Here is a 27,728-nt window from a genome sequence, read left to right as displayed (position 1 = left end):
TTCAAGCCTTGTTTCAAGTATCAAGTTATTTCCTAGCCTCGCTCAAGTTTCATGGACTAAAGGACCTTGTCATCTCCCCTCACTTTGCTTGGCAAAGTGAGTGTTTCGGTTATTGGATTACAACTTTGGACCTTAATATTTCCTATTGGACATTGCTTTTTTGGACTAATTCTGACCTTTCCTGAAAGGTCTAATTCTGGACTATTTTCTACACTTGTTTTTATTAACTTTATATATTCCTTCAATAAAGATATTAGATAGATTCTGGCCTCTGTGTATGGTTATTGGTGCTCTGCAGCCTGGGTCGTGACAGTGTTAAAGCTTCAGTGGAGACACTTTTTCTCATGATAACTCTCTCGAAACTGAATTTCCATTCCTAGAGGTAGATTTCTCTCACTCTCTGCTGTCTCACCCCTGTTCTTAACTATGAGCCGTTTGTAAGTCTGATGTTTGTAACTCTGGGACTGCCTATATAGTGATTTATCCTATTCTTTTGTTTCTTCCCATTTAGCAGGAAACTGAAATTTGACTCAGAGCCATAATGTCACACTAACTAGATAGATTGATAGTTTTCCAATATGTTCAAAGTGGGTTATGTGTGGAGATAATCTAAACAAATGGTATCATTTTAATCATGCTGCAAAGCACACTTGTTCTGGTGAACAAACAGGAAAGCTAGCATGAAGACTATGCAGTTTGTAGTCAAAACATAGCAATGTCATAAATGATACTGTGTGAGACCACCACTTGTTTTGTCTTATATTCTACTCCACATATGTAATATGTGACTCATCTTTATTGATAACCAGGGGAAGGGTAGATTTGAAGTCAGCTGGTTAATGAATCTGCTCTAACTATTCCAAAGTATTCAGATAACCAGGAAACTATCCAGTGAATTTTTTTGTGGACAGAGTGCAGCCCATTGTTACCTCCTTGAAGGTTGGACTAAAATTTCCGTACTCCACTGAACATGAGCCAACAGCACCACCTGACAGTTATTCTAAACTTTAACTTCCTTACTTGCCTTTTGGACATAATGTGTTTTTCAGCTGCTTCAGTGATTCCAAAACATTGGTTCTCCAGATGTTTAAAATATCAGCTCTCAGAACCCATAGCTGATTGCCGAACAGTCAGGAATTTTGGGAGCTGAAGACTAAAATATCCGGAGAGCAAAGGTTTTGTAATTACTCTAAAGCTTGATTGTATGTAAAAGAAAAATACAGCCACCTTTATCTGTGTTCTAAACTTCATGATAGCCGGACTTCAGTAGCTTCATGCATTTATTCTGTTCTTTGCAATCATTAAAAGGTTTAAAACGTGAGATGCAACTATAAAACCACAATTGTTTTTGAATGTCCTTAGTACAAAAAGAAATCTGTTCATTTTTTTCCAAAAATGAGTCAATTGCCACCCACTAAAATATATTTTAACCATTTGCCCTGTTAACAGTAAAACAATATCAAGTTTCTCATTTTTATGTCTGAAAACCTCGATCACTCATGAGTCATTCCCAAATGAAAGCAAACTGTTCACCGTGTTAAAATCAAAACACGCTGTATTTTTTCTATGGCTCATCTCATACATAAATTGAACAAGAGACATTTGAACTTGTTCCTGCCCTTTTAAAAAGTCTTGTATATTTGTTTTACCATATGAGAATGGATTGGAACACATGGACCAACTCTCCATTGGCAAAAAAAGATGGACTCAACTTGCAGCCCATGCTGGCATTCCAGGTAACATCTGGCTATGTCTGGAGTGGATCCATCTTTTGGAGGCTCTGATCACAATTTTACTTTACAGCAAACCTGCAGTTCTCCCAGTAGTGTCGACTTCACACCAATAATTCCTGACCATTGTACAAGCTAGCTAAGATTTCTGCGAGTTGTAGTTCCAAATTCTAGGAGGGCTGTGAGTTGTGCAAGCCTGATTTAAACTAAGCAAAGTCCGGGAAAGGTACAGTAAGAATTCTGGTTCTTCTGCCATGCTGATAGCTGTACTGGAACCAATTTTTCCCAATCAGTTATCCATATGGCAAAAGATACACCATCTCCTATCCCCATGTGATCAACATAGAAAAGGAGAGGAATCCCTCCTTGTTGATTACACGTTGATCACGCTTCGCATGCTTTTACAGAGTTCCCAGGATAGTGAGGAAGTGGCAGCAGTGGCACTGAAAACAGAGGACAACACAGTAGGGTCAATTCAAGCCTTACCTGTATGGAGAATAGCATGTCATTGTACAGGATTCATGTAGATGTCCTCATGGATCATCTGAGACATCTCAGAAGCACAATACTCTGGATTAAGAGACTAATGAAGATGAGATATTGGGGTCAACCAAATGTGTCATATGGCTATACTAGAATAATTTCCTCATGTATTCTTTCTCCAAACAGGACCATCCCTCCCTTCTTCTCTCTCCCTACTTACCTCCTGCTTCTCTCTTACTCTCTGGAATTTGTCTGAGAAGCACCTTCATTTTGACCATGGGAAGCACACTTTCTCTGAACTATACAGGCGAACAACAAAACTATCCTGGAAATTATTCAATTTGCAGTGGCAGCTTTAGAAATGTTCTCAATAAAGCTGAATTGTTTTTCGTACAATTGTTCAGTATAGCATTCCTTTCCCCACGCAACTCAAATGTGCATGTGGTTTTTTTCCTAACCTTCCTTATTGGCATTGTGGGGATTGTGGGGAATGGAAGTGTGATTTGGCTGCTCGGTGTTCATGTTAAGAGAAATAATTTCACCATCTATGTCTTGAACTTAGCTATCGCTGATTTTGGTATGCTTATGAGTATAACTGCTTTAGGTGTCTTAATGAGTATTGCTCTATCAAAAGAATATGATATCATTACAAAGGTGTTGTTTTTGGGGCAAATCAGTAGCTTCACATATTATGTGGGTTTATATCTTCTGACAGCTATTAGTGTGGAAAGGTGTCTTTCCATCCTCTTTCCCATCTGGGTCCGTTGTCACCGGCCAAAACACCTTTCCCTCATTGTATCAGTCCTGTTCTGGATAGTATCTGCCCTGACTACTGTAACTGAATTCTTGCTTCTATATTTTTGTTTGCTAGACTCTTGGCTTACATTTTCTAGGATTTATTCTGGTATAAAACTATTTATCTTCACACCAATCATGGTGGTCTCAACTCTAACCCTATTTATCAAGATGTCCTTTAGGCATCAGTCAGGAAAACTGCACAAAACTCTGCTGATTGTTCTCCTTTTCTTCATTATCACTGCTGTTCCAATTAGCATTTTTTTCTTCTTCTCCATCATTGATTATAATTTTCATTCTATTGCCATTCCAATTTATAACCTTTTAATTGTTCTGAACAGCAGCATCAACCCAATCATTTACTTTTTTGTTGGGAATCAGTGCACCTGTAAATCCTGGGGATCCATCAAAGTTGTGTTTCAAAATGTTTTTAAAGATGAAACAGACCTTTCAGAAGTAGGTTGAATATTAATGACCTAATAATGAAATAAGAGAACAGAAATTCAAATTCAGATTCTCCAAAAAATTAAGATAATGAGTCTTCTTGAAATCATAGAATTTAAAAACAGAAAATAGCAAAACAACCCAATGGTTTTATCAACTTTGGGAAGTCAATTTTGGACAAAACAAATTCTAGTTTCATGTGCAATTACAGTAGAGTCTCATTTATCTAACCTTCGCTTATCCAATGTTCTGTATTATCCAACGCAGTCTACCTTTTAGTTGTCAATGTTTTTGTAGTCAATGTTTTCAATACATTGCAATGTTTTGGTGCGAATCTCATAAATACTCTACAGTAATTACTACATAACGTTACCGTGTATTGAGCTGCTTTTTCAGTCAGTTTATTGTAAAACAATTTGTTTTGGTGCATAATTTGTAAACTCATAACATAATTTGATATTTAATAGGCTTTTCCTTTAGCAAGACTCTACTGTATATGTAGTATTTGAGTAACTGATATAATCAAAATCCTAAAATATAAAAAAAACAGGGGAAAAGAAAGGGCAGTGAGACTCTGCTGTATCTGTAGTATTTGAGTAATTGATATACCGATATACTCAAAGATAAGCAGAGTTTTTCAGCCCTTATTTATGAGCTGAAAAGTCTCCCCCGGCTTATAATCTGGTCAAGGTCAAGGCCGGCAATGGAGCCTGCAGGCTATTGCTTGCAATATGTGATCTATTTCTCTCTTTTCTCCCTTATCAGTGTGTTTACATTTGTAAAGCCTCCCTCGCTCTTAATCAAGGAAATGTTTTGAAAAGAGAGACACCCTTGCAAGTCAGGAAGAAGAAAAATATATATTCATTAATCTTATGAAAGCATTTTCCCCTGAAATATTTGTTAAACTCTCCTACAGATGTATAGGCATTAACCCTTTGCAAGCTTTTGCAATCTCTATGTACCTTTATATGTGTATCTATCTATATACATTAATTTTATATATGAATTTCCCCTCATATGTTTGCTGGTCTTTGCAAAACTTTTATACATATAGATCCATGTACCTGTGTATCTGTAGCCATACATATACATTATTTTTATATATGAATTTCCCCTCATATGTTTGCAAGTCTGTGCAAATATCTATATAAAGAAAGATGTCTGGATAGATATGAATATATTCTTACCTACCTACATATAGGGCTTGCAAATATTACAGGGGGGAAATGAACACACAAATATATATAGACATGTCTAGATAGATATGTGTGTGTGTGTGTGTGCGTGTATGGTTTGCAAATATTGTAGGGGAAATGCACACACACACACACACACACACACACACAGAGGGGATTTGCAAACGTTTCAGGGGGAAATGCATATGTGAATTTAGTATCTATAATTATAGATCTATATCTAGCTCTGCATTGTTTATGTAGGCATTGAATGTTTGCCTGTTTCTATGTTGGAAGCCAGCCTGAGTCCCCATGGGGAGATAGAGTGGGATCCAAATGCAGTTATTATTATTATTATTATTATTATTATTATTATTATTATTATTATTATTATTATTATTATGTTATTGTTGATACCATATTGTTTTTGTTGCCCCTACTTTTCCACTTATAGAGCTAGTTTATTGCTTTTCTTTGAAATACAGTAAATATTCAAAAACATTTAACCTACTGATGCCTTGATTAATGAAATTTTATTGGTATCTATTTTTATTTTGAAATTTACCCATAACTGCTGCATTTCCAACCCTCGGCTTATACTCGAGTCAATAAGTTTTTTGTGATAAAATTAGGTGCCTCGGCTTATATTCGGGTTGGCTTATACTCAAGTATATACGGTATTCAAAATCCTGGAATATGAAAACAGGGGGAAAGAGAGGGCAGCCCAACCATAGAAATTCAAAGAACTGACTTTCTTTTTGGATTATGTTATTTGTGCCATATTTGTTTAAATGATTGAAATAATTACAATAAACAGTATAAAAATATAATACTTAGACAATATAATTGTATTACATCAAACGTGTTATATGGTTGTATTTACTGCCACTAACGGGATAACATGAAGAATGAAACTTTTTGGCATATTGCACAATCATATGTATTTCTGCTTTTTATTGGTACAGTAGAGTCTCACTTATCCAACGTTCTGGATTATCCAACACATTTTTATAGTCAATGTTTTCAATATATCGTGATATTTTGGTGCTAAATTCATAAATACAGTAATTACTACATAGCATTATTGCGTATTGAACTACTTTTTCTGCCAAATTTGTTGTCTAACATAATGTTTTGGTGTTTCATTTGTAAAATCATAACCTAATTTGATATTTAATAGGCTTTTCCTTAATGCCTCCTTATTATCCAACATATTCGCATATCCAACATACTGCTGGCCCATTTATGTTGGATAAGTGAGACTCTACTGTATATATTTGTATTTCATCTGTATATTTATCTATATATTATTTATTGAACATTTATGTGAACATGTACAATAAAACAACCAGGTCAGATAAGCTTCACATTAATAAACAAAAACATTTTGAAATTTCCACAGACTACTTAAAGGATTGTTCTAAGAAGGCACCCAGAGATAACTTTTTCCATTAAATCAAACAGAATAATTTATAATGTTGTCAATATGCTTGTTCAATAAAGCTAATGTTTCTGACGTGATGTTTCTCCAAGTGTCATTGTCATTGCTTTGGGAGTGAATAGAACTCTGGCAACAGTGATAAATGGAAGTACTGGGCATCAGCCTTTGAATCTGACCTCCTTCGGTTTCTAAGCCTCCTTCCACACAGCTGAACAAAATTCCACATTATCTGAACTGGAAGCAGATATTGTGGGATTTTCTGGCTTGATATTCTGGGTTATATGGCTGTGTGGAAGGGCTCTAGGTCCCAACCAGACACGACATTTAAAAAAATCAAAGTTCAGGTGGTGACCTATATAGCCCTATTACCTAGCTTGGGCCCAGGCTATTTAAAGGAAAATATCTCCCTTTATAAGCCCATTAGAATTCCAAGAGTCAGGCCTTCATCTCTGTCCCAACATCTTCGCAGCTTCTTTTGGTGGGAAATAGGGAGGGATTAAACAAGTAAAAGATAAAAGGCCTTCAGTGTTGGGACTCTGGGTGACATAAAACATTGTTGTTATTGTTTTGGAACCTGTTGCCGCTTGGTTTGTATTCAAGGATTCCAGATTATTCATCTCTGGACTCTGGCAAACGGCATTTCTGACCTTGGCTATTGTTGCCCGGTTCAAATTAAATGACTGCTACTCTTGTCATGGAACCTGGCCCTGCTGCTCCCCAGTTTTGTATTCAAGGACAAATGGCTTTCCACTTCTGGTAATCTGATGCCTGGCTCTAGCACCTTTGTTTGTTTCTACAGCATGTTTGTGACTCAGGATCGGACTCTGATTATTCTGCTACCTTCTAAGGGTGCCGGGTCGCTGACAAATCAGCATTTCTGCCACTGGCCTCTTGACTTTGGTCCTTTCCATGAATTTGTTTGGACTAGATTTTTCCCAATCAGCTCTCTTTATGAAATTAGTCCATATTCACTAATGCCATGAAAAGGGGGTAAAATATATCTGGACTTTTTTTTTGCTACCACATCCAGAAATCCAGTATCTGATTATCAGCAAGTATCTTTACTGATTTTTGTGATTTTTGACATGTGTAAAAGGAGCCTGGCTATGATGATTTTGTTGTACTCTTACTGAACCAAGAAAAAAATGTTTTTTCTCTTTCTATTATTTTCCATCTACAACAAGGTGTCTCTGCTGGATGAACACATTCTTTGGGAAATGGAGGAAAAATAAAAATAAGTTATGAAGCATCTGAATGGATTTTTATCAAGTCTGCTCTAATGTATATTTGAATATTTCAACTGGAAACAAGGTAGGGCGGTCTATCCATATTTCCCTTCACTATCATTTCTTCTCCATAGAATCTTGCATTCTCTATTAGTCACATTGTATTCACACTCTTACGCAAGAGCTGCTTGCCTTGATCCTTCTCCTAATCAAAATGCATTGTATTAATTTCTTAATTAACATCCCTTACAATCATACCTTTCCGGGTTTTAATGTCCTGCTTTGGCTTTAACTCTTCTGAAATATTAGGAATCAACATCTTTCAAGTTAAGCTTTGGCCAAATGAAATGCAAACAAATCCAGGAGTAGAGAGGGCACCACCCTCAGAAAAGCTAAAACACCTTCTCTTATACTGAAGGAGGGCTGGGGGCCCGTCCAGACAGTACCTTTATCCTCGGAGATCCCAGTTCAAACTGGAGGGTGGCCAAGCAACGTTCCCTAAAAACATGGGAGGAATTGCTGCAAAGGAGAGAAACCTCAAAATAAAAAGGTCCCTTTTTATCCCCTTTCTGGCCAGAAGAAGCATATCTTCGTGTGTGTGTGTGTGACCTCGTGTTCCCAAAAATGTGTGTTTTCCTTCTCTCCCCCAGTCTGGACTCCTTCCCTCGGCTCCCTTTCCCCCTCAACCTACAGGAGCCTGCAACAGAAGCAGGCCTGAAGGCTTTGCCTCTCTTCCTTCTTCTTGGAAGACCCAACAGAAGGCCTTGGAGCAGAAATCCCCCTCCCCTACCCAAAGCCCTCTTTTGTCTTTTTCAAGGGAGGGGGGAGTGAAGAAGAAAGGCTTCAAGCCTTGTTGGAGTCTTCCCCCAGTAAGTGCAGGGTGGAAGGGAAGTGGAGGCTGGGAATGCCAATGCCCACCCACCCCCACCCCATCCCGCAAAACCCCGGGGCTTAGGCCACCTGTGTGGCCACTATACCAAGAGGAAGCAGGATTTAAAATCCCGCTTCCTCTCTGATCTTTTGCCTGCCTGGAACCGCCCTGTGTGTGTGCTGGCATTTCAGGTAACATCTAACTATGTCTGGGGAGGATCCATATTTTGGAGGCTCTGTCCACAATTTTGCTTCACAAAAGACCTGGAGAACGCCCAATAGTTGCAACTTCACACCAGTAATTCCTGACCATTGTACAAGCTAGCTATGATTTATGCAAGATTCAATTCCAAATTCTAGGAGGGCTGTGAGTTGTGCAAGCCTGCTTTAAACTAAGCAAAGTCAGGGAAAGGGAATGTAAAAATTCTGGTTCTTCTGCCATGCTGACAACTATACTGGATCCAATTTTTCCCAATCAGTTATCCATATGGCAAAAGATACACCATCTCCTATCCCCATGTGATCAACATAGAAGAGAACAGGAATGCCTCCTTGTTGATCACACCTCGCATGCTTTTACAGAGCTCCTAAGCTAATGAGGAAATGTTAGGAGTGTCACTGAAAACAGAGGACGACACAGTAGGGTTGATTCAAGCCTTACCTGTATGGAGAATAGTATGGCATTGCACAGGATTCATGTAGATGTCCTCATGGATCATCTGAGACATCTCAGAAGCACAATACTCTGAAATAGTTCTGGATTAAGTGACCAGTGAAGATGAGATATTGGGGTCGACCAAATGTGTCATATGGCTATACTAGAATAATTTCCTCATGTATTCTTTCTCCAAACAGGACCATCCCTCCCTACTTCTCTCTCCCTACTTACCTCCCGCTTCTCTCTTACTCTCTGGAATTTGTCTGAGAAGCACCTTCATTTTGACCATGGGAAGCACACTTTCTCTGAACTATACAGACAATCAACAAAACTATCCTGGAAACTATTCAATTTGCAGTGGCAGCTATACAAATGTTCTCAATAAAGCTGAATTGTTTTTCAAACAATTGTTCAGTATAACATTCTTATCCACAAACAACTCAAATGTGCATGTGGTTTTTTTCCTAAGCTTCCTTATTGGCATTGTGGGGATGGTGGGGAATGGAAGTGTGATTTGGCTGCTTGGTGTTCATGTTAAGAGAAATAATTTCACCATCTATGTCTTGAACTTAGCTATCGCTGATTTTGGTATGCTTATGAGTATAATTGCTTTAGGTGTCTTAATGAGTATTGCTCTATCAAAAGAATATGACATTACAACGGTGTTGTATTTGGGGCAATTCATTAGCTTCACATATTATGTGGGTTTATACCTTCTGACAGCCATTAGTGTGGAAAGGTGTCTTTCCATCCTCTTTCCCATCTGGGTCCATTGTCACCGGCCAAAGCACCTTTCCATCATTGTATCAGTCCTGTTCTGGATAGTGTCTGCCCTGACTACTGTAACTGAATTCTTGCTTCAATATTTTTGTTTACTAGACTTTTGGCTTACATTTTCTAGGATTTTTTCTGGTATAAACCTATTTATCTTCACACCAGTCATGGTGGTCTCAACTCTAATCCTATTTATCAAGATGTCCTTTAGACGTCAGTCAGGAAAACTGCACAACATTCTGCTGATTGTTCTCCTTTTCTTCATTATCACTGCTGTTCCAATTAGCATTTTTTTCTTCTTCTCCATCATTGATTATAATTTTCATTCTATTGCCCTTCCAATTTATCACCTTTTAATTGTTCTGAACAGCAGCATCAACCCAATCATTTACTTTTTTGTTGGGAATCAGTGCACCTGTAAATCCTGGGGATCCATCAAAGTTGTGTTTCAAAATGTTTTTAAAGATGAAACAGAGCTTACGGAAGTAGGTTGAATATTAATGACCTAACAAGGGAACAGAAATTCAAATTCAGATTCTCCTAAAAATTAATTATTAGGATAGTGAGTCTTGTTGAAATTATAGAATGTAAAAACAGAAAATAGCAAAACAACCCAATAGTTTTATCAGCTTTGGGAAGTCAATTTTGGACAAAACAAATTCTAGTTTTATATGCAATTACAGTAGAGTCTCATTTATCCAACCTTTGCTTATCCAACATTCTGTATTATCCAAAGCAGTCTGCCTTTTAATTGTCAATGTTTTTGTAGTCAGTGTTTTCAATACATTGCAATATTTCGGTGCGAAATTTGTAAATACTGTACAGTAATTACTACATGACATTACTGTGTACTGCGCTGCTTTTTCTGTCAATTTATTGTAAAACATGATGTTTTGATGCTTAATTTGTAAAATCATAATGTAATTTGACATTTGATAGGCTTTTCCTTGATCTCTCCTTATTATCCAACATTTTCTCTTATCCAACATTCTGCTGGCCCATTAATGTTGGATAAGTGAGACTCTACTGTATATGCAGTATTTGAATCATTGATATAATCAAAATCCTGGAATATAAAAAAACAGGGGAAAAGAGAGGGCAACCCAACCATAGAAATTCAAAACTAACTTTCTTTTTGGATTATGTTCTTTGTGCCAGATTTGTTTAAATGATTGAAATAATTATAATAAATAGTATAAAATGTAATATAATTGAATTACATGAAATGTGTCATATGTTTGTATTTACTGTCACTATATATGTTGATATATATCATTAGTATTTTTGTTATCATCATTACCTCATTAAATCCCAAAATACAATTGAAATCCTAGAACTTAAAAACGAGAGAAGGAATGAGGACAGGTTAATGATTGCAGTAAAGTATATAGGATGGCATGATCTTAAAAGTCATATTTGAGGGATAGCGTGTTTTATCAAAGTTCCTGATTGTAGAGATAGAGAGCAGCCCAACAGTAGAGATGTAAAGATCTGACTATACGGAATAACATGGAGAATGAAACTTTTGGCATAAAATACAAAACAAACCCAGTAATAATTCCCAAATCAGTGCTATCTTCCTCAAGTTCTAAATAACCATCAGAGTATCAATATCTATGTGTTACTGAAGGCTTTCATGGCCGGAATCACTGGGTTGCTGTGGGTTTTTTGGGCTGCATGGTCATGTTCCAGAAGAACATGAAACATGGCCGTACAGACTGAATGAAATACTCACAGCAACCCAACAATATCTCTGTGTTAGACTAAGTACCTTATGCACTTTCCCACACTTAATTCTTATTCCATTGGGAATCCTTACCATTTCTAAAGGCTAGCATACAGAAGAAATCATTGGAGCATCAAAATCCTCTTCACGGGGAGCTGAATTTTTATTCACAGGATTGGGACGAAAAAACATTTCGGTTTTGAATTGGGATTTAAATTGATGGTTATCATTTCCAGTATCCTCTTTCTGAAGTCATGTCCCAATTTCAGTTTCTTCATTTTTGTACTTTCCATTTCTCAAAAAAAAATGTCAGCTTTATCAAAATGATAGCTACTGTTCTACTGTTAATATGCAGGTCACTGGATTCAATTTTAAGGTTTTAGCCTTGGCTGTATTGGACAGTTTAGCATTTGAAATATCTTTATTAATTTGCTACAAAAGAAATGATTGCTTGTGTTTGGAAAACCTCAAATTGCTTTTTCAAATTAGCATGAGTGAATATTGAAATAGTGCAACAAATAGTTTAAAAATGAACCAGATCCATAATAGAAATATTGAAAAATACAATTTTGTAATTTTCTTTTGCGTTGTTTTGTCAGTGTCATGTATGTCTAAATTATTGACACCTTGGTAATGAAAAAGACTATAACCATATAATTATATCTATTACACAATCGTATGTATTTCTCCTTTTTATTGGTATATATTTGTGTTTCATCTGTATATTTATCCATACATTATTTATTCAAAATATATAGTGTGAACATGTACAATAAAACAACCAGGTCAGATAAGCTTCACATTAGTAAACGAAAACATTTTGAAATTTCCACAGAAAGGATTGTTCTAAGAAAGCACCCAGAGATAACTTTTTTCATTAAATCAAACAGTATAATTTATAATGTTGTCAATATGCTTGTTCAATAAAGCTGATGTTTGTGACATGATGTTTCTCCAAGTGTCATTGTCATTGCTTTGGGAGTGAATAGAACTCTGGCAACAGTGATAAATGGAAGTACTGGGCATCAGCCTTTGAATCTGACCTCCTTCGGTTACTAAGCCACCTTCCACACAGCTGAACAAAATCTCACATTATCTGAACTGGAATAAATGGCAGTGTGGACTCATACAACCCAGTTCAAAGTAGATATTATGGGATTTTCTGGCTTGATATTCTGGGTTATATGGCTGTGTGGAAGGGCCCTAGGTCCCAAGCAGACACTATGTTTTAAAAAAATCAAAGTTCAGGTGGTGACCTATATAGCCCTATTCAGCTTGGGCCCAGGCTATTTAAAGGAAAATATCTCCCTTTCTAAGCCCATTAGAATTCCAAGTCAGGCTTTCATCTCTGTCCCAACACCTTCTAAGCTTCATTTGGTGGGAAATAGGGAGGGGGCCTTCTTGGTGTCTCCTTTATTTATTTATATTTAAAAATATTTTTATTAAGGGTTTCTCTTACAAATAAACATTGTGCTGGGGGGGTACATGTAGGATCAAGGGAAAGGAAAGGGGGTTTCTTAGGATAGGGTAGTTAGGATGGGAGGGGAGTTTTGTATAGGGGACGTATTGCTGTATTTGCATGTATTTGACTAAGTTTCTGTGGGATCACTACTTGTGTATGTGTGTGTTAAGGGAAAAACACCTGGTCAATTACAACTCATAGTTGAATCATTAGAACAATCAAGGATAACAAGCTTGAACCACTCCCTGAATGGGGTATAACTCGGGGAATGTTTGTAATGCTTTTTGGGACTTACTGAATCACTTGCTTCAGAACTTACAAGGAGTAAGTTCCTGGCCGAGAGCCTACTATGCTTGTCTCCTTGCACCATTGAAGAAATCTCCAAAGAAGATGCATGAATTTAATGCAAAGAACTTTGTGTGAGTTTTTGTTGCTTCAGATGGACTGAGTTATTTTTAAGCTGGAGATTTTGAAGCTGCTTGTTTAATTTTCTCCTTGACTCTGCTACTTAAGAGTAAACTTTGATTTTTTTCCCCCATTTTCCTAGCTTGTTTCTTTAGCTTATTGTGGATGCAAAACAGGGCTGGATAAGTCTGGACAGGACTGCACAGAGTTTGTTTTTCCACAAATCCTTAACAGGGTGGGAGGAGAAAAATAGGGAAAAGGGTGAGGTTGACTTCCGATCTGTATTCTTCTTATTTGTTTATTCAACCTGGTAGTTCCTTTGTGTTTCTTTCCTTAAGTAGTCCTCAAAAGTAGACCAGTCTGTAGCCTTCAGCACTCTACCATTGCTTCTTCTAATCAAAAAAGTTAATTTGTCCATATCTTTTATTTCAATCAGTTTATCAATCCATAATTCATTTGTTGGGGCTTTTCCAGATTTCCAATGTTTTGCAATCACCATTCTTACTGCGGTGATAAAAAGGGTAAAGAGTTTATCTGTATTGGTGTCAATTGTATCAAGCGGGTCATATAGCCCTAGCAGGAGAAGTTCAGGTTTTTCCCCAAATTATGTTTTTAAAACATTGTTACTTTCCTCTAAAACTGTTGTCCAATATTTCTCTAATTTTCTACAACTCCACCACATATGAAGATAGGAGCCTGTTTGTGCTTTGCACCTCCAACACTTATTATTGGCGGTCCTGTACATTAGCCCTAATTTCTTTGGCGTTAGACACCAACTGTGTATAATTTTTTTAACCAGTTTTCCTTCATGTCTGTAGAGTATGTATATTTATTTATTTATTCTCCAAATTGATTCCCACTCATGTATATGAATCGGTCTACCTACCTTTTTAGCCCATTGGATCATTGAGTTGGTAATTACCTCGGTTTCTGCTTCCCATTTTATTAATTATCTGAATAATTTTATCACAAAATCCCTGTTCTTGATCAAAGTGTCTCCTTTAGATCATATTGGACTAGTGTCCAATTTATGTTGATGTCCATTGCTCATGGTAGACAGTGTGAAAACCCCTATGTTCTCTACAAATCAGAGGTGTGTCCATCTTGTACAAAATCTAGAGGTAGAACAGAATTTAATCCTGGACATACACACAATGTCAAATCACTTCTCACTCATAATGTAGTGTAAACCTAGTTTTACTTTATTTAGCAGACATCAGGGAATGGTTCACAGTTTATTTCTAATTTGAATTGGCTGTTTTGGCCAGGAACCCTCCACTGCTGAAGATGAGCCTTCAGCAAAAGCAGAGACTCCCTGACAATTCTAAGCAAGTGTCACTAGAGGAAGCTGAGGCAAACACATCTAAAAATGCTAATGAAAGATCAATCATAACCTTTTTGTCTGGAGCATAGAAAAGTCAGACGAGTTAAAACAGGTCTCAGAAATTAGCTTTGAAAAGGCGATTAAAGATAAAGATAAAGGCCTTCAGTGTTGGGACTCTGGGTGACAGAAAACATTGTTGTTCTTGTTTTGGAACCTGTTGCCGCTTGGTTTGTATTCAAGGATTCCAGATTATTCATGTCTGGACTCTGGCAAACAGCATTTCTGACCTTGGCTATTGTTGCCCGGTTCAAATTAAATGACTGCTACTCTTGTCATGGAACCTGGCCCTGCTGCTCCCCAGTTTTGTATTCAAGGACAAATGGCTTTCCACTTCTGGTAATCTGATGCCTGGCTCTAGCTCCTTTGTTTGTTTCTACAGCATGTTTGTGATTCAGGAACGGACTCTGATTATTCTGCTACCTTCTAAGGGTGCCGAGTCGCTGACAAATCAGCATTTCTGCCACTGGCCTCTTGACATTGGTTCTTTCCATGAATTTGTTTGGACTAGATTTTTCCCCATCAGCTCTATTCATGAAATTGGCCCATATTCACTAATGCCATGAAAAGGGGGGAGGGCTCCTTTTTTGGCCACCACATCCAGAAATTCAGCAAGTTCCTGAATATCAGCAAGTATCTTTACATCAGTGAAGGGATCTCAGATACTTCGGGTAAGGAGAGATATTGCTTCTCTCCTTTCCACAAGTCACATGAGCTCTTTTGTTATTTTCAGGTAAGGGTGCCTTTGCTGTTGTCAGCTGAGTGAGATTGTTTAACAGTTCCATCATCAGTTTGGCCCCACTGCACACAGCTTATGGGCAGAGCATGTAAAGACCTCCTTGGAATGCAGGGCTGGCTGAAGTAGCAATGCTGAAGACTAGCCATGGATTTTGCAGCTTGTGTAAAGGAGCCCCAGAACAAACTGAAGGACACCTCCACTCAACTGTCCCTGGAGATGATACACAGCCAGTGTACCTTGGCATGATACTGTCAAATGGACAGCAGACACCAACACACAACATGTTCTAACATGTGTCCCAAACTCAGATGGTTGTTGTAGTAGTAGTTTTCATTATTGTTCTTTTATGATTTTTACATGTGTAAAAGGAGCTTGGCTATGATGATTATGTTGTACTCATACTGAACCAAGAAAAAAATTGTTCTTTCTCTTTCTATTATTTTCCATCTACAACAAGGTGTCTCTGCTGGATGAACACATTCTTTGGGAAATGGAGGAAAAATAGAAATAAGTTATGAAGCATCTGAATGGATTTTTATCAAGTCTGCTCTAATGTATATTTAAATATCTCAACTGGAAACAAGGTAGGGCAGTCTATCCATATTACCCTTGGCTATCATTTCTTCTCTATAGACTCTCACATTCTCTGTGTCTCATTGTCTTCACACTCTTACGCAAGATCCTTGCCTTGATCCTTCTCCTAATCAAAATGCATTGTATTAATTTCTAAATTGACATCCCTTACAATCATACCTTTCCAGGTTTTAAAATCCTGCTTTGGCTTTAACTGTTCTGAAATATTAGGAATCAACATCTTTCAAGTTAAGCTTTGACCAAATCTAATGCAAACAAATCCAGGAGTAGAAAGGGCACCACCCTCAGAAAAGCTAAAACACCTCTTACACTGAAGGAGGACTGGGGGCCCATCCAGGCAGTACCTTTATCCTAGGAGATCCCAGTTCAAACTGGAGGGTGGCCAAACAATGTTCCCTAAAAACATGGGAGGAATTGCTGTAAAGGAGGGATACCTCAAAATAAAAAAGGTCCCTTTTTATCCCATTTCTGGCCAGAAGAAGCATATCTTCATGTGTGTGTGACCCTGTGTTCCCAAAAATGTGTTTTCCTTCTCCCCCCCCCCCCCAGTCTGGACTCCTTCCCTGGCTCCTTTCCCCCCCCTCAACTTACTGGAGCCTTCAACAGAAGTAGGCCTGAAGGCTTTGCCTCTCTTCCTTCTCCTTGGAAGATCCAACAGAAGGCCTTGGAGCAGAAATCCCCCTCCCCTACCCAAAGCCCATATCGAGGAAGGCTATGAGAAAGGCTGCATTACGGGAACAGTCTTTGTGGACCTTACGGCAGCCTATGACACGGTGCAACATAGAAAAATGCTGCATAAAGTCTACCATACCACCCGGGACTTTGACTTTACAGAAACTGTCCAGACCCTCTTAGAAAACCGCAGCTTCTATGTGGAGTTTCAGGGCCAGAAAAGCAGATGGAGGAGGCAAAAGAATGGTTTACTCCAAGGCAGCGTTCTTGCACCAACTTTATTTAATATCTTCACGAACGATCAGCCACAACCACCACTCACAAAGAGCTTTATATATGCTAATGACCTTGGCCTTACAATACAAGCAAAAGATTTTGAAACAGTTGAAAAGCAACTCACCAATGCCTTGAAAGATCTCTCCAGCTACTACAAAGAGAACCACCTGAAACCTAACCCTGCCAAATCACAAGTGTGTGCTTTCCACCTACGTAACCGTGAAGCCAACAGGAAACTGAAAGTTACTTGGGAAGGCCAAGAGCTCGAACACTGTTTCCATCCTAAATACCTTGGTGTCACCTTAGACCGAACACTAACATATAGGAAACACTGCATGAACACCAAGCACAAAGTAGCTGCACGCAATAACATCCTGCGGAAACTGACTGGCAGCGCATGGGGAGCAGACCCACAAGTAATAAGAACATCAGCCCTGGCCTTGTCTTTCTCAACTGCAGAGTATCCCTGTCCTGTTTGGCACAAGTCTGCCCATGCAAAGCAGGTGGACATAGCACTGAATGAAACATGCAGAATCATCACGGGATGCCTTAAACCTACACCTGTTGATAAACTCTACAAGTTAGCTGGCATTGCCCCTCCTGACATGCGACTGGAAGTTGCTGCTAACGGTGAGAGAAAAAAGGTCAAACATTGTAAAAGCCACCCACTGCATGGCTATCACCCTCCTCCCACCAGACTCAAATCAAGGAAGGGCTTCATGAGAACCACCACTCCTCTTGATGTTCCTCCAGCAACAGCAAGGGTGTCTCTCTGGGCAGCTAAACCTGGCAATTCTAACTGGGTGGCCCCCCACGAGGGTCTTCCTCCAGGGGCAAACCAAGAATGGGCAACTTGGAAGTCCCTGAACAGACTCAGAAGTGGAGTGGGCAGATCAAAAGACAACTTGGCAAGGTGGCACTACCTGGAGGAATCCTCCACCTTGTGTGACTGTGGAGCTGAACAAACAACTCAGCACGTGTATGCTTGCCCACAATGCCCTGCCTCATGTACGGAGGAGGAGTTGTTTAAAGCTACAGACAATGCAGTTTCTGTTGCCCGCTTTTGGTCCAAAACTATTTAGTTGCTTGTGATTTCTTTTTTTTCTTTTTTCTTTTTTTCCCATTATTTGAAATGTATTTGTTGTACGATGCTTTTGACACGAAATAAAATAAATAACCCAAAGCCCTCTTTTGTCTTTTTCAAGGGAGGGGGGAGTGAAGAAGAAAGGCTTCAAGCCTTGTTGGAGTCTTCCCCCAGTAAGTGCAGGGTGGAAGGTGTAACACCTCTAGGCCGCGTGAGCACTGAAAACCAACACGGAGGCCAATAAACAATCTAATATCTTTATTAATGCAATAAAAGAATAAAACAAAAGTATGCAGAGTATATAGTCAAGCAATTGTCCTTATAAGAAAGATCAAAAATAGTCCAAATAAATGAAATTATATGTCTAGTATTAGAGTCCAAAGTCTACAATCCAATAACCGAAACACACTCAAACTCTTTGGAAGTTTGAGTGGGGAAAGAGTAAGGATTCACCGGGAGATTCTTGAAGTAAAGTCCAGACAAGGATTCGAGGCTAGGCAAGGTAATTTGTGGTGGATCTGAAACGTAGTCCAAACTTGAACAGGAGTGAAAACGCAACTCCCAGTCTATTCATGAGTAAGCGCACCGAAAGGCCGCTTAGAAGCTCGGAAACAAGGGACGATGTTCTTCTTTGATTAGTCACGTTGACACCGCGATAGGGAGAGCTCAGTGCAGAACTTTTATGGAAGTTCAAGAGTTCCCGCCAACAGGTGTTTAACTCCCCTATTGTTCCCAAAGAAAGTAGCTGTTTCAACATGCCTGCCTCCCCAAAACTTCCCAAGGGAAACGGTTTAATTATAATCCTCTCTCTCCGCTAATCTCGCACTTCGTCTCAGAAACTCCTTATGGGAGTGATGTGTTTTGAGAAAAGACTTCCTATCAAACACAACACTTTCCGGGGAACCAGGCTTCTGTTTCAAGGGCGTCCGTAATTGGCTTTGGCACCAAAATGTCAACAGGGGACATCTGGAATGGAACAGAATCTTGCTAAGATGGGAAAAAACCCATATCCTCTTCAGTTTGATCTATGATGGCTGCGGGGTCATGGATAAAAGGTCCCTGAGACATCACAGAAGGGAAGCGGAGACTGGGAGTGCCAATGCCCACCCCTGCATATCTCAGATCAGTACCTGGACACCCCCCCCCCCGCAAAACCCCGGGGCTTCGGCCACCTGTGTGGCCACCATACCAAGAGGAAGCGGGATTTAAAATCCCACTTCCTCTCTGATCTTTTGCCTGTCTGGAACTGCCCTGTGTGTGTCTCTGTGTGTTTGATAACCATCAGCTGTGCAATTGGAAGGAAAGAGTGTTGATAATGTGAAATGCACAGTGGGCCTCTCCGCATGCCGGGAACCTGCCGGGAGGGGCGGGATGTAGCTGGCGCAGATTTTTCCCATCAGGCACAGCATCCATCCTGCAAGGAAGGATTAAGGAAAATAGGCTTTCCTTTAATCCCTCCTTATTATCCAACATTTTCACTTATCCAATGTTCTGCCAACTCTACTGTATTTGTATTTTTATTGAGTACTGCATGGCATCAAATGGCTGCCATTTATGTTGTCAGCCACCCTGAGTCCCCAAGGGGAGATGAGACAGGGTATAAATAAAGTTGACTTGATTTGACTCATTATTCATGATACTACTATCAAAGATGTCATTTAGCCATTTTTGAAAAAAACATCACTTTAGGAATTGTATAGGTTCCCCGTTCTCTTTGTAGCTTAAATTTCCTTTATTTCAATAGAGATTTGTATTATTTTGAATATACACAGAAAGTCTGTAGATGTATCTTCTAGGTATACAGGCTATCACCATAATATCACACTAATTAGTTTGTTGGATGGATAGTTTTCCAATATATTCAAAATGGGTTATGTGTAGAAGTTATCTAACATGGTAAGGAAAAATATAGCAATTTCCTGGGTTCTAAACTTTACTATTGCTGGACTTCAGTAATTAGAAGGCTAAAAAAGTGAGATGCAACTATAAAACCACAAGTGTTTTTGAATGTCCTTAGTACAAAAAGAAATCTGTTGTTGTTTTTTCAAAAAAAAAAGTCCATTGCCACCATCCAAAATATATTTTAACCATTTGCCCGTTTAACGGTAATACAATATCTAGTTCCTCACTTTTATGTCTGAAAACCTCAATCACTCATGAGTCACCCCAAATGAAAGCAAACTTTTCACCATGTTAAAATCAAAACACTCTATATTTTTCTCTCACCTTTCTCATACATAAATTGGACAATAGACATTTGAACTTGTTTCCACCCTTTTTAAAAGGTCTTGTATATTTGTTTCACCACATGAGAATGGATTGGAACACATGGGCCAGTCTCCCTTGGCAAAAAAATATAGACTCACCATGAAGCCCATGCTGGTATTCCAGGTAACATCTGACTATGTCTGGGGAGGATCCATCTTTTGGAGGCTCTGTCCACAATTTTGCTTCACAAGAGACCTGGAGAACGCCCAGTAGTTGCAACTTCACACCAATAATTCCTGATCATTATACAAGCTAGCTATGATTTATGTGAGTTGCAATTCCAAATTCTAGGAGTGCTGTGGGTTGTGCAAGCCTGCTTTAAACTAAGCAAAGTCAGGGAAAAGGTACAGTAAGAATTCTGATTCTTCTGCCATGCTGACAATTGGATTGGATCCAATTTTTCCCAATCAGTTATCCTTATGGCAAAAGATACACCAACTCCTATCAACACAGAAGAAGAGAGGAATCCCTCCTTGATCACACGTTCAGATGGCCAATTCTGACATCAGCAGAAGTGGTTTCACACCTCGCATGCTTTTCACAGAGCCCCTAGGCTAGTGAGGAAGTGGCAGCAGTGGCACTGAAAACAGAGGACAACACAGTAGGATCAATTCAAGTCTTACCTGTATGGAGAATAGCATGGCATTGCACAGGTTTCATGTAAATGTCCTCATGGATCATCTGAGACCTCTCAGAAGCACAATACTCTGAAATAGTTCTGGATTAAGTGGCCAATGAAGATGAGATATTGGGGTCGACCAAATGTGTCATATGGCTATACTAGAATAATTTCCTCATGTATTCTTTCTCCAAACAGGACCATCCCTCCCTACTTCTCTCTCCCTACTTACCTCCCGCTTCTCTCTTACTCTCTGGAATTTGTCTGAGAAGCACCTTCATTTTGACCATGGGAAGCACACTTTCTCTGAACTATACAGACGAACAACAAAACTATCCTGGAAATTATTCAATTTGCAGTGGCAGCTATAGAAATGTTCTCAATAAAGCTGAATTGTTTTTTGAACAATTTCTCAGTATAGCATTCTTGTCCACACGCAACTCAAATGTGCATGTGGTTTTTGTCCTAACCTTCCTTATTAGCATTGTGGGGATGGTGGGGAATGGAAGTGTGATTTGGCTGCTTGGCTTTCATGTTAAGAGAAATAATTTCACCATCTATGTCTTGAACTTAGCTATCGCTGATTTTGGTATGCTTGTGAGTGAAACTGCTTTAAGTGTCATAATAGGCATTGATCTATCAAAAGAATATGATATCATTACAAAGATATGGGTTTTGGGGCAATTCATTGGCTTCACATATTATGTGGGTTTATACCTTCTGACAGGTATTAGTGTGGAAAGGTGTCTTTCCATCCTCTTTCCCATCTGGGTCCGTTGTCACCGGCCAAAGCACCTTTCCATCATTGTATCAATCCTGTTCTGGATAGTGTCTGCCCTGACTACTGTAACTGAATTCTTGTTTCAATATTTTTGTTTACTAGACTTTTGGCTTACATTTTCTAGGATTTTTTCTGGTATAAACCTATTTATCTTCACACCAGTCATGGTTGTCTCGACTCTAATCCTATTTATCAAGATGTCCTTTAGACATCAGTCAGGAAAACTGCACAAAACTCTGCTGATTGTTCTCCTTTTCTTCATTATCACTGCTCTTCCATTTAGCATTTTTTTCTTCTTCTCCACCATTGATTATAATTTTCATTCTATTGCCATTCCAATTTATCACCTTTTAATTGTTCTGAACAGCAGCATTAACCCAATCATTTACTTTTTTGTTGGGAATCAGTGCACCTGTAAATCCTGGGGATCCATCAAAGTTGTGTTTCAAAATGTTTTTAAAGATGAAACCGGACTTACAGAAGTAGGTTGAATATTAATGACCTAATGACCTAACAAGGGAACAGAAATTCAAATTCAGATTCTCCTAAAAATTAATTATTATGATAGTGAGTCTTGTTGAAATTATAGAATGTAAAAACAGAAAATAGCAAAACAACCCAATAGTTTTATCAGCTTTGGGAAGTCAATTTTGGACAAAACAAATTCTACTTTTATATGCAATTACAGTAGAGTCTCGTTTATCCAACGTTTGCTTATCCAACATTTTGTATTATCCAAAGCAGTCTGCCTTTTAATTCTCATTGTTTTTGTAATGAAACAAACAATGTTTTTGTGTGAAATTCATAAATACTGTACATTAATTACTACATGACATTACTGTGTACTGCGCTGCTTTTTCTGTCAATTTATCGTAAAACATGATGTTTTGGTGCTTAATTTGTAAAATCATAACGTAATTTCACATTTGATAGGCTTGTCCTTGATCTCTCCTTATTATCCAACATTTTCTCTTATCCAACATTCTGCTGGCCCATTTATGTTGGATAAGTGAGACTCTACTGTATATGCAGTATTTGAATCATTGATATAATCAAAATCCTGGAATATAAAAAACAGGGGAAAAGAGAGGGCAACCCAACCATAGAAATTCAAAACTAACTTTCTTTTTGGATTATGTTCTTTGTGCCAGATTTGTTTAAATGATTGAAATAATTATAATAAATAGTATAAAATGTAATACTTGGACAATATAATTGAATTACATAGAATTGAATTGAATATATTTGTATTTACTGTCACTATATATGTTGATAAATATCATTAGTATTTTTGATATCATTACCTCATAAAATTGGAAAATACAATTGAAATCCTAGAATTTAAAAATGAGGGAAGGAATTGAGGGCAGGTTAATGATTGCAGTAAAGTATATAAGATGGCATGATCTTAAAAGTCATATTTGAGGGAAAGTGTGTTTTATCAAAGTTCCTGATTGTAGAGATAGAGAGCAGCCCAACAGTAGAGATGTAAAGATCTGACTACACGGAATAACATGGAGAACGAAACTTTTGGCATAAAACACAAAACAAATCCAGTAATAATTCCCAAATCAGTGCTATCTTCCTCAAGTTCTAAATAACCATCAGAGTATCAATATCTATGTGTTACTGAAGGCTTTCATGGCCGGAATCACTTGGTTGCTGTGGGTTTTTTGGGCTGTATGGCCATCTTCTAGAAGAACATGAAACATGGCCGTACAGACTGAATGAAATACTCACAGCAACCCACCAATATCTCTGGGTTAGACTCAGTACCTTATGCACTTTTCCACACTTAATTCTTATTCCATTGTGAATCCTTATCATTTCTAAAGGCTAGCATACAGAAGAAATCATTGGAGCATTGAAATCCTCTTCACGGGGAGCTGAATTTTTATTCACAGGATTGGGACGAAAAATCATTTCTGTTTTGAATTGGGATTTAAATTGATGGTTATCATTTCCAGTATCCTCTTTCTGAAGTCATGTCCCAATCTCAGTTTCTTCATTTTTGTACTTTCCATTTCTCAAAGAAATTGTCAGTTTTATCAAAATGATAGCTACTGTTCTACTGTTAATATGCAGGTCACTGGATTCAATTTTAAGGTTTTAGCCTTGGCTGTATTGGACAGTTTAGCATTTGAAATATCTTTATTAATTTGCTACAAAAGAAATGATTGCTTGCGTTTGGAAAACTTCAAACTGCTTTTTCAAATTAGCATGAGTGAATATTGAAATAGTGCAACAAATAGTTTAAAAATGAACCAGATCCATAATAGAAATATAGAAAAATACAATTTTGTAATTTTCTTTTGCGTTGTTTTGTCAGTGTCATGTATGTCTAAATTATTGACACCTTGGTAATGAAAAAGACGATAACCATATAATTATATCTATTACACAATCGTATGTATTTCTGCTTTTTATTGGTATATATTTGTGTTTCATCTGTATATTTATCCATACATTATTTATTCAAAATATATAGTGTGAACATGTACAATAAAACAACCAGGTCAGATAAGCTTCACATTAGTAAACGAAAACATTTTGAAATTTCCACAGAAAGGATTGTTCTAAGAAGGCACCCAGAGATAACTTTTTTCATTAAATCAAACAGTATAATTTATAATGTTGTCAATATGCTTGTTCAATAAAGCTGATGTTTGTGACATGATGTTTCTCCAAGTGTCATTGTCATTGCTTTGGGAGTGAATAGAACTCTGGCAACAGTGATAAATGGAAGTACTGGGCATCAGCCTTTGAATCTGACCTCCTTCGGTTTCTAAGCCACCTTCCACACAGCTGAACAAAATCTCACATTATCTGAACTGGAATAAATGGCAGTGTGGACTCATATAACCCAGTTCAAAGTAGATATTATGGGATTTTCTGGCTTGATATTCTGGGTTATATGGCTGTGTGGAAGGGCCCTAGGTCCCAAGCAGACACTATGTTTTAAAAAAATCAAAGTTCAGGTGGTGACCTATATAGCCCTATTCAGCTTGGGCCCAGGCTATTTAAAGGAAAATATCTCCCTTTCTAAGCCCATTAGAATTCCAAGTCAGGCTAAGGGGGTTTCTTAGGATAGGGTAGTTAGGATGGGAGGGGAGTTTTGTATAGGGGACGTATTGCTGTATTTGCATGTATTTGACTAAGTTTCTGTGGGATCACTACTTGTGTATGTGTGTGTTAAGGGAAAAACACCTGGTCAATTACAACTCATAGTTGAATAATTAGAACAATCAATGCCCAGGCATGACTTCTTGCCCAAATTATGACACTCTGGACTTTCCTATTTACTCTTCTATGGGCAAGGTCAAAGCAAAACTTGGTGAGACAAAATAGCTGACCATACTAGAATTGCATCTGACTATCTAATCATGCAGCACCACAAACAATAACCTCTGGTCTCTATCTTTGAAGGCCATCAAAAATGTGTCTTTCCCTGCAACACTGTTCACAAGCTTGAACCACTCCCTGAATGGGGTATAACTCGGGGAATGTTTGTAATGCTTTTTGGGACTTACTGAATCACTTGCTTCAGAACTTACAAGGAGTAAGTTCCTGGCCGAGAGCCTACTATGCTTGTCTCCTTGCACCATTGAAGAAATCTCCAAAGAAGATGCATGAATTTAATGCAAAGAACTTTGTGTGAGTTTTTGTTGCTTCAGATGGACTGAGTTATTTTTAAGCTGGAGATTTTGAAGCTGCTTGTTTAATTTTCTCCTTGACTCTGCTACTTAAGAGTAAACTTTGATTTTTTCCCCCCATTTTCCTAGCTTGTTTCTTTAGCTTATTGTGGATGCAAAACAAGGCTGGATAAGTCTGGACAGGACTGCACAGAGTTTGTTTTTCCACAAATCCTTAACAGGGTGGGAGGAGAAAAATAGGGAAAAGGGTGAGGTTGACTTCCGATCTGTATTCTTCTTATTTGTTTATTCAACCTGGTAGTTCCTTTGTGTTTCTTTCCTTAAGTAGTCCTCAAAAGTAGACCAGTCTGTAGCCTTCAGCACTCTACCATTGCTTCTTCTGATCAAAAAAGTTAATTTGTCCATATCTTTTATTTCAATCAGTTTATCAATCCATAATTCTTTCGTCGGGGCTTTTCCAGATTTCCAGTGTTTTGCAATCACCATTCTTACTGCGGTGATAAAAAGGGTAAAGAGTTTATCTGTATTGGTGTCAATTGTATCAAGCGGGTCATATAGCCCTAGCAGGAGAAGTTCAGGTTTTTCCCCAAATTATGTTTTTAAAACATTGTTACTTTCCTCTAAAACTGTTGTCCAATATTTCTCTAATTTTCTACAACTCCACCACATATGAAGATAGGAGCCTGTTTGTGCTTTGCACCTCCAACACTTATTATTGGCGGTCCTGTACATTAGCCCTAATTTCTTTGGCGTTAGACACCAACTGTGTATAATTTTTTTAACCAGTTTTCCTTCATGTCTGTAGAGTATGTATATTTATTTATTTATTCTCCAAATTGATTCCCACTCATGTATATGAATCGGTCTACCTACATTTTTAGCCCATTGGATCATTGAGTTGGTAATTACCTCGGTTTCTGTTTCCCATTTTATTAATTATCTGAATAATTTTATCACAAAATCCCTGTTCTTGATCAAAGTGTCTTCTTTAGATCATATTGGACTAGTGTCCAATTTATGTTGATGTCCATTGCTCATGGTAGACAGTGTGAAAACCCCTATGTTCTCTACAAATCAGAGGTGTGTCCATCCTGTACAAAATCTAGAGGTAGAACAGAATTTAATCCTGGACATACACACAATGTCAAATCACTTCTCACTCATAATGTAGTGTAAACCTGGTTTCCTTTATTTAGCAGACATCAGGGAATGCTTCACAGTTTATTTCTAATTTGAATTGGCTGTTTTGGCCAGGAACCCTCCACTGCTGAAGATGAGCCTTCAGCAAAAGCAGAGACTCCCTGACAATTCTAAGCAAGTGTCACTAGAGGAAGCTGAGGCAAACACATCTAAAAATGCTAATGAAGGATCAATCATAACCTTTTTGTCTGGAGCATAGAAAAGTCAGACGAGTTAAAACAGGTCTCAGAAATTAGCTTTGAAAAGGCGATTAAAGATAAAGATAAAGGCCTTCAGTGTTGGGACTCTGGGTGACATAAAACATCGTTGTTCTTGTTTTGGAACCTGTTGCCGCTTGGTTTGTATTCAAGGATTCCAGATTATTCATGTCTGGACTCTGGCAAACAGCATTTCTGACCTTGGCTATTGTTGCCCGGTTCAAATTAAATGACTGCTACTCTTGTCATGGAACCTGGCCCTGCTGCTCCCCAGTTTTGTATTCAAGGACAAATGGCTTTCCACTTCTGGTAATCTGATGCCTGGCTCTAGCACCTTTGTTTGTTTCTACAGTATGTTTGTGATTCAGGAACGGACTCTGATTATTCTGCTACCTTCTAAGGGTGCCGAGTCGCTGACAAATCAGCAATTCTGCCACTGGCCTCTTGACTTTGGTCCTTTCCATGAATTTGTTTGGACTAGATTTTTCCCCATCAGCTCTATTCATGAATTTGGTCCATATTCACTAATGCCATGAAAAGGGGGGGCTCTTTTTTTTGCCACCACATCCAGAAATTCAGCAAGTTCCTGAATATCAGCAAGTATCTTTACATCAGTGAAGGGATCTCAGATACTTCGGGTAAGGAGAGATATTGCTTCTCTCCTTTCCACAAGTCACATGAGCTCTTTTGTTATTTTCAGGTAAGGGTGCCTTTGCTGTTGTCAGCTGAGTGAGATTGTTAAACAGTTCCATCATCAGTTTGGCCCCACTGCACACAGCTTATGGGCAGAGCATGTAAAGACCTCCTTGGAATGCAGGGCTGGCTGAAGTAGCAATGCTGAAGACTAGCCATGGATTTTGTAGCTTGTGTAAAGGAGCCCCAGAACAAACTGAAGGACACCTCCACTCAACTGTCCCTGGAGATGATACACAGCCAGTGTACCTTGGCATGATACTGTCAAATGGACAGCAGACACCAAAACACAACATGTTCTAACATGTGTCCCAAACTCAGATGGTTGTTGTAGTAGTAGTTTTCATTATTGTTGTTTTTATGATTTTTGACATGTGTAAAA

General features: G+C 38.3%; 3 protein-coding genes across 4 annotated transcripts in view; all 3 read left to right on the top strand.

Annotated features, from left to right (window-relative positions):
- The window catches only part of LOC103278488 (mas-related G-protein coupled receptor member H-like), a 71,692-nt gene that overhangs the window by 29,998 nt on the left and 13,966 nt on the right, over positions 1–27,728 (top strand). The window contains exons 5-6 of one of the 2 annotated variants that reach the window (XM_008108317.3): positions 7,253–7,379; positions 15,767–15,893. The gene's annotated coding sequence lies outside the window, so the exon portion shown is untranslated. Of the gene's footprint in view, positions 1–7,252; positions 7,380–15,325; positions 15,894–27,728 lie in introns of those variants that run through there. The other variant, XM_062979982.1, reaches the window with a different exon arrangement.
- On the top strand, positions 319–4,043 carry LOC134298767 (proto-oncogene Mas-like). Its single transcript, XM_062979981.1, has one exon. The coding sequence runs from the start codon at positions 2,379–2,381 to the stop codon at positions 3,471–3,473; it is 1,095 nt and encodes a 364-aa protein (XP_062836051.1). The 5' UTR covers positions 319–2,378; the 3' UTR covers positions 3,474–4,043.
- LOC107983885 (proto-oncogene Mas-like) lies at positions 20,102–24,280 on the top strand. The gene has a single exon (XM_062979980.1). The coding sequence runs from the start codon at positions 21,000–21,002 to the stop codon at positions 22,092–22,094; it is 1,095 nt and encodes a 364-aa protein (XP_062836050.1). The 5' UTR covers positions 20,102–20,999; the 3' UTR covers positions 22,095–24,280.

This window comes from Anolis carolinensis, chromosome 4 (genome assembly GCF_035594765.1).
Source record: "Anolis carolinensis isolate JA03-04 chromosome 4, rAnoCar3.1.pri, whole genome shotgun sequence".
Classification (NCBI taxonomy): domain Eukaryota; kingdom Metazoa; phylum Chordata; class Lepidosauria; order Squamata; family Dactyloidae; genus Anolis; species Anolis carolinensis.
Note: the sequence above shows the minus strand (reverse complement) of the source record. Positions and strands in the feature narration are given on the sequence as shown.